The 16,099-nt window shown below is 34.4% G+C and overlaps 1 protein-coding gene across 1 annotated transcript; it reads left to right on the top strand.

Moving 5' to 3' along the window:
• The first annotated feature begins 1,781 nt into the window (after positions 1 to 1,781).
• Positions 1,782 to 14,992, top strand: LOC110444057. The gene is made up of 9 exons (XM_021488485.1): positions 1,782 to 1,794; positions 2,180 to 2,503; positions 2,708 to 2,842; positions 4,343 to 4,476; positions 4,697 to 5,028; positions 6,797 to 7,742; positions 8,102 to 8,138; positions 10,080 to 10,400; positions 10,975 to 14,992. Exons 1-9 carry the CDS (start codon positions 1,782 to 1,784, stop codon positions 11,265 to 11,267), a joined length of 2,535 nt encoding a protein of 844 aa, XP_021344160.1. The 3' UTR covers positions 11,268 to 14,992.
• The last annotated feature ends 1,107 nt before the right edge of the window (positions 14,993 to 16,099 follow it).

Raw genomic sequence — 16,099 nt, 5'->3', positions numbered from 1 at the left:
AACTTTTTTTCTGTTGTTTTTCACATATGCCTGGTTATGACAATAGGCCGTAGGTAACAATTTGTTTGCATTGTGAATTTTTGTGGTAACCTCCTGATCTCAAATAAGTTCATACAATTTCGCTTTGTAACCATACATACTTTAATTACATGTTGCAACTGCTGGAATCGGTTGCATCATTCACAACACATCTTTGGTATTAAAACCCTTGTAGAATAGAGATTTCAAAAACATATCACATTAAACGTTATATAACGTTTCATGGTGAAGTGCTTTGGTATTCTTACTACAAAAATTGGGGAACAAGTTGAATGAGTATATTATCTTTCTACCTAACCCCACAAAATCACATTGTTATTCTCACATTTTTTATGCATCCTGTCTTATTAATGAAGCCTGATTATATTGATACAGAGTATGTCCTGTTAAGTGTTAACTATGCTAATTCAACTTACATTGACTCAAGAATTAGTTTGATTCAACAATGGATGTGTTATTCTGTTTGTCGATCGTAACGGCGATAAATACGTTCTAGGTGATAAACAGGTGATGCTAATTTTATGCTTCTCTTTTTCACATCGGCCTGGTTATGACTGGATATAACAACAGCACGTAAGTAATCACTTTTTTTCAGTACAAATGTATGTGTTAACAGACAGGCATCTTTGTTTAAATACCTATATGAAATTTAGAATCGCTTAAATCGCACCTTACTTAAATGTTGAAAATACTGACAACGGCTATATCATCAACAATTTTTCCCCCATTACAAGCACTCATCTACATCTATGATAGGAAAAACATAAATATATTCATATTATACAACCATTCGTAGAGAAGAATGTTGATATTCAAAATATTTTAACTTGAATTGACTCGATTATTAGTTTCTTTTAATAATGGATGTGTTAAATGTATTGCCGGTTGAAAGAGCGATAACTAATGTCAGTGATGATTTATCTGGTGATGATGACTTTATTTCTGTTGGTTTTCATATCTGCCTGGTTATGACTGGATATAACAACAGGAGGTAAGTAACAGCTCTTTAGCAATACGAATGTTTCTGTTAAATGCCTGATGTCATTGTTCAAATGAGTTCATAATGTTTTGTTTTGCAAACAAACACTCTTTTCTCACATGTTGAAAGTACTTAAATCGGTTATATCATTCGCAACCTGTCCAAATTATAACCACCTATCTGGATTAGTGATTGGAATATATCAAATAAGATAACATTACATCAATTTCACGGCAAAATGCGGCGATTTCCAAACTAACATCTGTCAGGGAGTAGACATTTTTGTTCGCTTTTTAGACAATTTTATCATTAAAAACATTAAGCAAGATTCGAAGAAGAGATTTTTTCGTTTTTTTCACAGTTTCATTACATTGAATATTAAAATTTTCCATAGATTAAAAACTAAAACAATTATTAAGTTTGAACAATTTCCTAATAATCCTGACTTACTCAATGAAATACAAAATGTACACAGTATCGTTAACATTTACAGAACATCTAATTATCTAAATGACAATATTTTTCTATGTGCCCTATATAAGTAATATCGTTAATTTGCAAGAATTATGCAACAATGTTCCTTGATTAAACCTGATTACTTTGAAACCAAGATCTTACATTTAATTCAAACCCAGTCGATTAGTTTAATTTTACAATGAATGTGTTAAAAGTATCATTAGTTGCAAGAGTGATAAATAATTTCTTTGGTTATTTATCTGGTGATGATAATCTTTTTTCTGTTGTTTTTCACATATGCCTGGTTATGACAATAGGCCGTAGGTAACAATTTGTTTGCATTGTTAATTTTTATACAACTATTCGTAGAGGAGAACGTTGAAATTCAAAATATTTCAACTTAGATTTACTCGATTATTAGGTTCTTTTAAAAATGGATGTGTGCAAGTTTCCTTACATTTCAGCTTTTATCGTTTTTTGAATGACGTATTCAGATTGTGTGTGACATAAATAAGTCTTAAAATGTGACGGTAAACATAGGGTCGCAAATCCCATTTGGCACAGGAAGATATCCTCCTTTTGGAGCGTTTGTGAGGGTTAGATTTCTTTATATTTTGACATGGAATATTTTGTTTGCCTTTTTTGATTTATTTTTGTTGCTGTTAACTGGAGTGTGTGTAAATATTTTAACATTTATCTTTACAGAATGGCCTGAGTATAAAAAGTACGTAGCGCTGTTTAAGGGAACCACAGAGAAATACCGACACATACGTGTAGTCTTCACCGACAGAGACGGGGCGGGAAAGACAACAATATGTCGACGGATTAAAAACGAATATGTCGACCTCGACTTACGCCAGCCAACTGTGGGAGCAGTTCTTTACCCTGCGTCGTTCTTTATTGACTGGGAATTTAAAACATGGGGAGATATTGCTGATCAATCGCTTACGGACGTGATTACAACACGTATGGGTGTATTGTTCAAAACGAACATGGAGACATCAGAAATAGAGGCCGGTTTCCAAACAGGTATAATTTACTGATGATTTACATAAAGTAATTGGATATAGCAGTATGTAAGCAATAAGGCATACATTTGGCACACTGTAGTTTCTGATATCACCTTGGAAATGTTTCGATATATCTTACAAACATATAACTTAACCGACTCAAACAAATTAAGAATAAACATTCCTTAGACTTGTCCTCATTTATCAGTATATGTTACCACAGCGTCCCAAGACGGCTTAGGCGGAGATTCATTGCTAGAAGACCCTGCTGCTTCACACAATGTGTTTATTTCTTCGCATGGTGTGTACCTACTAGTCTTCAGACTGACAGATTTTCTCAAAGACAAGTTGGAAACTGGTAAGTAGATGAACGATCCTTATTATATATTTACAGTGTAAATGAAAAGAACAAAACAAACTTTCACCATTCATCTGTTAATAACAAATACATGTCAACAGACTTTTTTTCTGTTTAAAATATATGATCGACTGGTATGTTATCAACATGGAGAATTAAGCCAGATTTAAATATATCGCTTATCGAAGACTGTCAATAGAAAGAGTTTTGTTGTTATTAGAATACAGCACACTATTTAACTTTAGTGGATAAAAAGCGAAAACAATGAAACTCTTGATAAGATTTGATAGTATTTATGAGAAGAGAGGTGTGAATCGGATGAGGGAACAACAAAAGGTAGAACGGTGTTTTGAGATTGTTCGGGTGGGAACTAAAAGTGTAGTTATTGAATATTGAATATGTAGTGGTACATTGTTACCATGATCTAACTACAACTTGCAAATTGAAGGACTTGTTTATTTATTTTGTTAATAGCGTGTGCAACTTGATGATGGGATTAATATGTGAAAGTTAACAAACATATGATTTGACGGTTTTATGTTTAGCTTTGAGTGTTGCGATGTTACCTTAAACTGTATAGTAGATGTCATAATATACAAGTCTCAATCATTTAATTGCTATATTTTCAGACAAAAAGATAAGACAGAAACCAAACTACAGTGCTTTATGACATTGCATTTGCTCTTATAAAAAATAGCTTTACAAATTAAACGTGAAAAGGAACGCTGATTTCAGGGGTGAAGCTGACGACCAGCCAGTTTCAGATCACAATAGATTTGAATTGCATCCCTGAATACTCTGAATGAAGTTACTGTAGATCCCTGAAAAGACTATGCAGCTATGCTTATTTTATTCCAATTTTACATGATTTTGAAACTAGCGGCAAGCATATTTACCCTAATAAAGTATTCAGTTATAAATGAACATTAATATACCAATGTCTCATTTTGTTCTACATGGCAGCAAGAGATAATTTTCAGAAATGGCATGTTGCCGTAAATGACGCCACGGGTTTATATAGTTAGTTTTGTTTGCATACATAATGAAAAAGGGGGAAAATAACACTCGAGACAGATTTTTTTAAATTATACATGTATATTTATAACAGTTCACTTATTTATTTTCATTTAATTTGATTTGTTTTTTATTTTTTATTTATATAATCCATTTTTGATAGGAATAAAACCTTAAGTCGCTGAAGCTGATTTCTTAGACATCTAGACCATTCACCTCCAGTCCCGGTACTATTTCAATCAAGTCTTTATTTTAACATAGTTTGATTCATATAACAAAAAGGAAAAGGAAGACCCGTGTCTGACTACTATGAAGCCCTATCGTTTAATGTATCCCTTTTATCTTTTGCAATGTCCTCATATAGTTTTAAACTCTTTGCCTATGGTGTTTAATGATATAGCTTTGAATATATTTATACATATCCATATTCTCAAGAGACATTTTGATATAGTTGATTAAATCAACATGCACTCTTTATGAGTCTAGATAGACTGAAGAAATGGATCCGGTTGATTGGTACGTTTTCGTCAGGTGAACTTAACGCGCCAAGATTGAAGGCACATGAACCTCCACTTATTTTCGTCGGCACCTTCTTGGACGAACTTAAAAAAACAACCTCGGTAAATGTTATAAATATTCAAACATATAACTATAGTTATAAGCAAGATTTAGCATGAATTCGCTATATTAAAAACAGTTATTGTTGCTAAGATGAACAATAATACTTGTCATTTTGTGCACATTGCATCTACATTGAAAAAAAACACCACTATGCTTTTGTTTTTATATTTTTACATACAAAAACAATTTGGACTGAGAACTTGATAATTACTATTCCAGGACTGCGACAAACTTGTACAGGCAATGCAGTCAAGCATTGCGAAATTCCCCGAACTTACAGCTCACAAATTCGTAAGGTTCTGCACAGTGGACAACAGCCTCGGAAATGATGACACGGAATTGGAAGTGTTGCGAGGTTTTATTACAGAAGCAGCCGTGTACCAAGATCAGTGTGACAGAAAACTTCCAGCCAGATGGTTGAAACTCGAGATGGACTTACTTGAAGCAAGAGAAGAAGGAACCTGGATACTCATTTTGGCGGAGGTGATTGAAATGAACAAAAAGTCTATAGCCCCTTTAACGAACGAGAACGAGATTAAACTGGCACTAGAGTGAGTATGTCTATACGAGAGTTACGTGGACATATATAGAAACAGTTTACTTTTACAATACACTTTTTTATCATTGGAAGGCACACCCAATTAGAGTCGTAAGATCAAATGTTTATCTGACACTTTTGTTTAAAAGCTAATCGAGTAATTCCATTTGACTTGAAACATTATTTTCACAATAATACGAAACGAAAGTAGAGGATAAATGCGTAAAATGGTGAAATTAATTATTTGTATCCTTGTTTAGGGGGTGTTTTGAAGAGTAATCACAACAGTCACCTGCCAGTACATTCAACGTTTTACCTTTGACGTCTACATGTTGATAACGTCTACAATCGACAAAGGAAATATAATATCATGTTTCTTTATCATTTAGATAGTGCTACGGTATAGCACCTATTGGGATTATGTAGTATGTTGATGGAAGCCAATGAAAGTAAGAATTTACTTCTCCATAACACTAAAGCAAAACAGAACTAAACCCCAAACCGAGACGCTTTGACGTAAAATTGCGATGTTAAAACTTAAACGTTAGATTCAGCTATAGTTTGTTTAGATCTTACTCTCAATCATCTGCCCATGCCCCTGTGCTTCATCGATTGCATTTTTCTCCCTCTCACTATTGTGTTGTGCAATATCAAATAATACGCTACATATGTTTACGTGTCATACCAGTTCGGACTCAACTTAATGCTTATTATACACAAAAAACTCACTTAAATTACGTTATGATGAAAAACTTTGAATCATTTTTATTAAATAGGATACATCAAAAGAGACGATCCATGCATTAGACAGCATGTCCATTTATGTTGTATTATTTTTTGCTGTTGTACGAATATATCGGTGGTTTACCATGGGAAAAAATCTTTGTTTTGCCAATTCTGCTCAGCGTTTCCGTCACTTATTCAAACAGCAACATTTAAACTGATATATATATATATGCCCTCTAAATCAGCTCTCAGAAAACATCCCCCAAATAAATACCAAACTGTTAGGGTAGTTTTTTACTATCAACTTATCATTCAGTACAATGTATGGTTATATAGCATTACATTTCAATATGGATGGACCCTATTGACACATCACAAACAATCTATGATTTTAATACTACTACAAATAACTTGCATCCATAAACTATTTAAGTTTCACATATAACCAACGCATTTTACAAAGTCATACGGCCATGTGATAAATACGGTCATATACACGTGTAATAAAAACCTTAAGAGGCAACATTTTAATGATTTTGCTATTAAATTAATTTGAAATGTTTATTTTGATATCATTATTTTAATTGCATTTAAAACTATTCATCAATAAAAAATTCTGGAACTTCTTTTCACTGCGCGGAACGACAATACTATGATCAGAGTACTTTGATCTTGACCTATATGGAGTCAGCTGATGACACGTAATTGTGGTTAATGTTTTCTTTGAATTATGAATGATATGTGATAAGTAGAATCTTACATGAGTGTTCATGTCATATTGAATTCATTAAACTCGTTCAAAAATCTGATATGACACTCGCTTTCAGGCTCGTGTCTTATTAAATTCATTAAACTCGTTCAATAAATTTAAAATGTACGTCAAAAACTTGATGGTAGATGTTTTAAGCTGTATCAGATGTCATTTCAAATTTAATGTAGATTTCAGGTAGATGGTATCAACCCATATACAAGCATTTTATGAATATTATTTTTTAAACTCTTCTGCATATGTTACTAAACACACATTATATGATACCTATATTAATTTTGTGTAGGTTCCTGCACTGCACAAGATCTGTGATTTATTTTCGGGAGTTTGACCACATCATCACCAACCCCCAGTGGCTTGCTGATTTTTTCAGCATCCTGATTACCGACGACGAGTTCCTCCCAAAAGGCGACCTTCTCCTGACCCGAGACCTGGAGTTGTACATGACAAAGGGTGAACTTACTGACAAGTTGACCAATGGTCTTCTAAGTCTGGAAAAGAACCAAGCTTTCCTTCCTTACAAGTCTGTTCTCCTGGCGCTGATGGAAAAGTTCGGACTAATAGTAAAGATACTAATGTCGGGAACCACTACAGAAAATGCACAGTTCAGTGAGACGTACACCATTCCGAGCAAACTTATGGAGCTACAAAGCATTGATGATATAACCAAAGAAGTCAGTATCTTCAAAAAGAGAAACCTCGCTGTCTCCAAAACCTTATGCTTCGTGTTTAAAGATGTTTACGTCCCAGATGAACTTTTCCATAGAATCTTTGCCCAGATCATGAGAAGGTACAGAGCAGTGTCACTGTCAACAGACACTTTCTATGAGCGTGACCAGGCGACAGTAGGCAACACTAATTGTCTATATTTGGGTTTTGGATGTTTCAAAGTCGATGACCTTTGCAGAATGATCGTGTCCATGCACGCAGAGCGGTCAGCAATCGCTGTGACTTTGATCAGTCCAACAGAATCTAAGCTTCCCGCAGACTCTGGACAACGTGTGAGGCTCTCGATCGAACGAATTCTACTTGAGACGTTGCAAATGAGTAATCAGCAACACTTTCAGTTCGCACATCAGCTGCACTGCAACTTCCACCTGAGTCCATACGACACTCCAGTACAACTGTACGGCGTCATCCACTCAGAAAGGGGCGTGCCTTGTCAAGGCGGAGAATGCATAGGACAACACCGACTGTCCAGAACAGACACAACGTTTTGGAACATCACAGAGGTAATACCGATTTTATATATTATTCTGAATGTTTCATTTGTTCTCTCAGAAACCACATACCATTTCTGTTTGGTTCGTGGATTGTATCTTTAACATTGATATTCTGACACTATTTTTGTTTTTATTTAAAAAGATATACAGATGTTGTTTTTCACCTTTATTGTGTTCTATATCTTTGTCACACCTTGTTTATAACCTTTTTAAGAAATCCAATACCAGTTATTATCTATTAATATAATACGGTAGTCTTTATCATAAATGTGTCGTTATTAGTATTATATTGCTTGAATATTTGCAAAAAGGGTTTATTTAAGGACTAAATATGTTGATTCTTAGTAACGCTTGGCAATTTGTTTTAGGATTCTGCAAGGTTTCAAGGCAATGGGAATATCGCAGGTGAGCGATCATGCTAAATGCGTCGTCTTATTGACTCAAAGGTGGTACAGTAAGTAAACAACTACAATATACAATGTAGCTGTGCAATGTTATACTCGTTCATAACGTATACTTACATAAGCTGAGGATATCAGAAAAAGATCACCAAACCCTCAATTGTTTATTCGTTGAAACGCCCTACATGTACATGAATTATGGCTAATACCAAGAAAGAAACTCGAAAGGTGTTCTTACAATTTGAATTAGCATCCGAGCTGCTACTAAGTGATTCAAATATAAAACTCTGACGTCACCAATAAGAGTTTCCATTCTTGCAAAAATTCAGAAGTGAAAATAGACCACCGCTTAATTTTTTGCAATGTCCTATGTCTCAAATGAAAAAATAAATAATAATAATAATAATAATTCGAGGTCCTCATATACCGCTTTATCACAACTTAGTTCGAAGGTCGTCTTAAAACGGTTCACAAATTAATATCCGTGGTTATAGGGCCTTTGCAACCAGCCAATACCTTTCTCAAAATCCCTGGGGAGCATACAGCCGGAGCTGCCATTTCGGCGCTAACAGCTAGCATTAATCAATTCTAGCATTACCCAACCACGTACTCATTGACAGCTGATAGACTGGAACAAGCGGTGTAAAGTATCTTGCTCACAGTGCCGTGACGTGACTCGAACACGCAACCCTTCGGTCACGAGCCCGGCGTCCTTCCACTAGACTATCGTCTCTCCCAAAAAATGTGTTCCATACATCAATATTTTCTAGCAATCTCCTGAATTGCATGAATACAAGCATTTTTTATTTTGAGTTTATCCCAACTTATGGCACAGATTGCATAGTACTCGCACCAAAACCTGACTAATTGTCGGCATTTAAAATACATATGCTGATGCTTTTTGAACTCGTCAATGTAAAAAAAAATGCATGGCTAAATATTTCTATTTTCTAAACTATGGACATGTTTAAAGATTTAAGGCATAAATGTGAAGAGTGTTCCGTTTTAGGTATTGAGGTGAATTAATATTTTCAGTTAACACATGCATCACAGCAAACACTTTGTCGGACATTTAGTTGGCATGCCATAAGGGTCTCATCTCCGAAGAAAACCTTTATATAACATCTTGTAATCTTCACGAAAGTTTTCATAGCGCGTTACATTCAAGAAATGACAACCACATATAGTCAACACAGTCAAAACGTGTGTGGAGGGTGATAGCAACCTTAGTCGGGCGCATCTTACCAGGTGATCATACCTTTGGTCTTCATAGGTGTGTGTGCGACTTTATGAAGACTTTTCACTGTAAATTGGCCCATAGTCATGATCCTGCATATATCACTTCATACCACTTTAATACTACTGCACGTGAACCGTAATACCTTACCAATAATATGTTAAAACAACACTATACAGAATACGTTGCAAAACACGAGTAAAGCTCAAGGACAAAAGTATATTAAGCTACATGTATTTGGAACTTAAAGAATTAAGGATTTTAGGAACTGAGCCTACCGAAAAGCATTAAGTATAAAAGAAAACGAGCAACTGTGCTTTATTGTACACGTGAAGCACGATGTGAGTCAACATGAGGTAAAATATTTCCATCCTGCTTTCTTTTTACAAGCCTGTCCTCTATGCAATTAAAGCTAGTAACTGTTCGCGAAGTTTCTGGGCGAAATATGCATTTTCCTTACCATGACGGCATTCTACATGTTTCCTAGTAGATAATAAAAAAATATGAAAAGCAAATACGTGACATTTTCAAATAATTTTGATACAATATTAAACTCTATATACAATGTATGATACATACAAATATTGATTAATTTCACTGAAAGTATAACACAACAATAATAGTAATGGGTGTATCTTATGTTTGTTATATCGGTTTATATATTCAAATAACTCTTATAAGTAATAACTCACAATATTGATTATTAAGGCACAACGGGGATTGAAACAAATACCTTTGACAGAAGGCCGTCTCCTCGAGAACTTAGTCGTCTGTCCCGTCTAATCAACTCGTCTCACATTGAGCAGTTCTTTGTGGAGCTTGGGCTTCCTGATTTAGAAATCGAAGATACAAAACGTGAGTCCTGCACCTTGCCTGGGATCACACTTATTACCAAACTGTTTCTTAAATGGACAATCGCCTATCCGAATAAGACGATCGATGATATCCAACAAGCTATGGAGGCGGTTGATATGGCGACTGACCGTATCAACGACGTACTAGGAACAGACGAGGAATCCCAGGTCAAAGGTTAGAGAATTATTACACAAATATATCGAACACTTGAACATGAACATGAATATGCTAAATACTTAATGTTTCAAAACAGCTATATCGATATGATGTTACAGTAGATAAAACGTTATTTTGAAGTTAACCTTAGCCATTTAAATGTAAAAGGCTGATATACCTAACAATAATAACATAATCTCAATAGACTGACTTTTGTTCTTGTCAGGATATTTGGTGATAACTCCAGTTAAGTAAGTGCAAGTTAACTAGATAACTAGTTTTTCCATCTTTTTTATATATCCATGTCCTCAACAAGCGACATCAACTGATAAACTGACCTTTTTTTAGTAAGATGTAAGCTGATTAGCAGAAACAAATTTTATTTTTCAAAAAATATCAATCTATGATCGGTTAAATAAAAGTAGCAAACTGGAATCTGCATAAGACTTGGTTAACGTTGCACAACTCTGCTTTATTAAGACGTCATTGAAACTTGTCATCTTCTTTGGAATGGTAAAAGATGATAACCCTAATTCAAAGATTGATTTTTAAAAGTCTATTCAGCAAATTATAATAAAGTTCTTTCACGCAGATATGGTGTCATCTGAGGTTTGGAATAGAGTCCCATTTGAGGATGAAATAGAGAAAATCGTAGATAACATCGGCAAAACGTTTTTCAACCTGTGCCTAGAGCTTGGATTGTCACCCCCGACCATAGAGCAGTGTGAACTGTCTCATCCTACCGACTTCAAGACAAGGATGAATGCTCTCATTCGGTGTTGGATAGACAGATTCCACACAGAGGCAACCATAGGCAGGCTGCTGACAGCCATGAAGGTTTGTCAGATGGACTGGCATACAACAGCAACACTTTGGTCACCCTGATTAAGACAAAATATGTGATCTTGTGAAACTAATTCATGTGATTCTGGATAAGAACACACCTGGTGATGTTTTATTTTCTGATAACAAAGCTTTAATAGAACCATGGAAAAGAGTTTCACCGAAATGTTTCTATGAATTTCAGAGTTCTAATATTTGACAGTTAAGACAAGAAAATTAGGACGTATCAAAGAGTCGTAACCACGGAGTTATTTATTTGTTTTAATACATTTTTAATGGTTAATTGGTCTTACATTATTAGTCGCTTATTATTCGAGAGCCCACTATATAGTTATTCTTTATTGTACACATACCTTTCATCTCCAGGAATAAAGATTTCGCGATTTTACTCCGTGATCAAAATTTTATGGAATAACATTATTTGATAGTCACAAATCTAAAGCTGAAACATCTTTCTATCAGCAGTCCAGCTAATTGAAAAGGTTTATATTTCAAAGTCGTTATACCATCATTAGAAATCAATATTAACGAAATGTAGACACCATGCGATATAACATACTGAAGTATTTCTGACACATTCCTTTCTCTTTAATCGTAATTCTTTCCGTGTTATTAAGTGAATTACAAAATTAACTGATTAGAGCACACGTTAAACTACCAATGAAAAGTTACATTTGTTTATTTTGTTGGTGTTAATGACAATCATCTTATTGTTCACATGTTACCCTTTGAAATGTAGTCATAACCCATCTGATAATGTTCAACTTTGGTATACTTCTGAGCAAATATTGTTCTGTCTTTTTACCAGCAACATAAATTAATGAACACGAAAAGAAAATTTAAACTGAAAGAAATTGCCTACAAAAAAAATCAGCATTCAGTAAACACAGTGAACAGACTGAGTATAAGTATCATATATTTTACACAGTTAGAACTAATTTAATGCTTGACCATACAGATAAAATGTATGCATTTGGTTTATCAAAGCATTTTAACACAACGTGTTGAATGTCACAATACATACCTATAACAGTACAAACCTATACATACAACAAACTTAATATCTAACCTCCTTACATACTACCCACAAAAGACAGTTCATGATTTTTGTCAACGTCAGTTTTACAATAATTATTTTTCATTATGTAATAAAGAAGGCATACGGTAATTGATGTCATTTTATCGTGTTTATCATATATTTAACTTTCAGTCACACACGTGGGTATATGATGAGCAGCGATTGCTCATTCGACTGTCTTTTCTGAAATGAATTTGAGTCACGTGAACACGCAGAACTCTCCCATTACGTCAAATCAAAAGAAGGTAAACACATTTAACAACTATTTACCATTCTATATCTTTTCCCTAGTGTACTATTGATAGAAACTCCGTTTCATTTGAATATAATTAAAATACTGTATATGTGTTTTTAACTATAAATATTTAGCTTTAAATACGTAAAAAAACTTGATGACATGTACTTTTTTCCTGATTTTGGTATTTCTTTAATGTTGAACATGTGTGCACCAATATGTAAAATTATGTTTATTACTTCTCATGTACACGTATATGTTACACAGTGTATGTTATTATTGATTTGTGTTTTCATTTTGATAATTAGAAGATTTAGTCTGCGATCTCTTAGACTTGATAACAGCAGGTGTGTATTGTAATGTCCTGAAATAAAAGTTAACGTTTTTTTTTATAAAAGTGTACATCACAGTAAACCTAGTTTTCAACACGTCCGTTGCTAAGTGTTCAAGAGACCTCGAGTTGGACACGCCAATTGTATAATGTAAACAATAGTATTTTTTATTAACACGTTTGTTTTATTATAAACTAATGATAATCACACTGATTTTGCAGTGCATAACGTGCTGCTTGGAAAATGTATTCAATAGGTAAGGAGCATCGATAAAGAAATCTGTAGTTCTATATTATTAGGAACTGATCACGTGATAAATAGGTCTTTTTATTGAAAACAACAGATCACCTGACAAAAAAGATGAATATTGAACAACATGCTACAAGCTGTAAAAGTTATATAGTGCACAGCGGACGGCGTGTTACACTAGTTCATTGGTATTTGATAGCGACCTACGTGCTGAACACGCAAGGTTTTGATCACAAAGTTAACGCCGGATACCGTGCTTAATATGCACTGGCTGTCTGTCTGGCAAGGCGTTAGCTAAATTTTGTCTGGACCAATATTTTTTTCCTGAGTTCAATAATTTATACTGATGAAGATTTAGGATGCTGACTGGTGCAAACTGGAAAAGGAAATGTGCCCTAACATAAGCTGGGATATCGCGTTTTGCTTTTATTTTGTTATCAGCGGTTTTCCTGAGCATTTCTTCCTTGCAATTTTACCTTAATGCATTGAACTGTTTTCAGAGGCAATTTGGAAAAGTTGCGTGTTGTACTCTCCATGGCCTACTGTTCACTTTTGAAACACATTTCTGTTTAAAAATGATTTAGAATATGGACAAGTGAAGAGGAATCTTATACAGAACGTTTTTACAGGGTAATGTCAAAAATACGCTTCTTGTAGTAATAGTCTTTTCTCCAGTTAATTAAAGTTTAAAACGTTTTCCAAATTTTGGTTTATCCTACAGACAACGTTCCTGAGTAATATAGAAGATATGTATTAATCTCGTTGAATGCAAACATTGTGACAATACAGGAATGCTACTGCAGAACGGTTCTTAAAACGAGCATTAATTTTACATTGAGATACTGACTATTCAAGACGCGGGCTAATATTGCTCTTACCTCTCCCTCGTAGTGCTTTGTTTTTACAAGTAATTTCTCTTGAACGAGTTAAGTTGTAACCGCGTATATCCCACAGTATGATGGGCTAACATATGTAGGCAGGTCACTGCTGAATGCTCTTGGTCACATTATTGATGTATTACGTTTTTCTTATAATCCACAAAATTTACCCCAAAGCCAAGCAATTTTCATGTAAACAAATCCTCGATCAAACTTTAGATTGTCTGTGTTTCTGATGGTACATCAAAGATTTTTATAATGAGTTTGCATTACCAACTCTGGTTTGGTTTTGAGTTACAAACATTGGTTTTGTTGAGATTAAGAACAAAAAATGAATTACGATGTAAGACATTCAAACACGTGTTGGATTAAGATGTATCGTAATCACTTGATGTATTAAGATATAAGACAAGCATTTGTTTGATTGCGATGTCTGACAAACACTTGTTTGATTAAAATGTATGACAAACTCGTGTTCGATTTGATTTAGATGTATAGCTCGTGTTGGTTTAAGATGTATGACAAGCATTTGTTTGATTGCGATGTATGACAAACACTTGATAGCTACATAGCAATGTATGAAAACAACATAGACCATAAGATACTTGCCTGGCTGCTTTATATGGCAAAAAAGTGTGTTATACAACGTTACCTGACTCCATTTTGTTTTTGAAATACACAAATTAGTTTTGTTAAGATTAAGACAAATAAACTTGAATAAGAATGTATGACAAATACTTGTTGGATTAAGATGTATGACAAATACCTGTTGGATTAAGATGTATGATAAATGTTAGTTGGAATGTATTGTTTGACCAACACTTGCTTGCTTACGATATATCAAAATTATTTTACTTGTATGACCAAATCTATCTTGTATTTGAGATACAAATGTTTGTTTGCTTAAGATGCCACATATATAAGTATATAACCTACTTTGGATCCCTATGGTCATTTAGTTTGCTTTTTGCTTTACTTAATAAAAATGGAGGTTATTTTTTGTCTTTGACCTATTTGTTTTTCATGATTACACAGAACAAAAGCAACCCTAACTCATAATATTATCTTAACTCCTAATAATTTGTTAGGGTTATTATTAAGTTAGCAATATTAATAGTACAGTATTATGGAACAAAACACCTTAATAGTTTCTGAAAATATTAAATGTTATTGATTGGCTGCTGATGACGTGAATCGGGTGGTGGCCCATAATTGGTCAAGGTGACCTGAGGGTCGCGTCCCATTTTCAAAAGGCAGCCATCTTGCGAATCGTTAACAGCAAATCTAGCTTGGTATTTTTAAAAACTGAATTGTTATGACCCATTCGTTGGAATTTTCTCTTCCTGTATAGAACAAATACATGCAAACTTGTATTAGTGACGCTTGGGTATCCTATTGTTTCCTGTGAAGTGACGACAGCCGTGACTTTTAAAATGCCCTTGAACCTTGATGTGACCCTGGCGTCAGATCATTCTGCGTTGGAGACCTGAGACTTAATTATTTTATTTCCTGTTATTGGAGTCGTTGCATACCAGTTTTTTTTATAATAATTTCCTTTTTTATATGATTTTTATTGATTAATTAATTTAAAGTCAGAATTTCAAACATCTTTGGTCAAGGCTCTCGTCCCGAGGTTCTTGAATTACTTCCCGAATATCAGCCTTATATTGTAATGCTTCAGATTGGAGGTAACAGTTGTTGTGATTACAGAAAATCCCCACGGGAGTTGCTGCTCCAATCTCCAGTTATGCTTTACATTTACTAGTCCACTGCGGTGTTTCTGTTTACATATGCGAAATATTTCCTAGACCACGACCCCGTCGGATGGCCCTCGCTGTCTACGAGGCCAAGCGGGTCGTAGTGAATGCCAATTTGGACAATTTGTAGACTGGTCATGACTTTGTATTCTATGGCGACGGAGAATAGTTTTTCATAATCCCCTTGATATATGTCTCGGCGATGGATGTCATCTCAACTCCATATGAATGATAAATGTGAGACTCGCTATCATGAGAGCATGTGATGAACTAACATTACAAATCCCAAGTTTTTTTGTGAATGTATGAAGCTATATACAGTAAATGTATATTGCAGAAAGTGTA

This window comes from Mizuhopecten yessoensis, unplaced genomic scaffold (genome assembly GCF_002113885.1).
Source record: "Mizuhopecten yessoensis strain PY_sf001 unplaced genomic scaffold, ASM211388v2 scaffold1973, whole genome shotgun sequence".
Taxonomy (NCBI): Eukaryota; Metazoa; Mollusca; class Bivalvia; order Pectinida; family Pectinidae; genus Mizuhopecten; species Mizuhopecten yessoensis.
The sequence above is the reverse complement of the archived record's forward strand: the minus strand, read 5'-3'. Positions and strand labels throughout refer to the sequence as shown.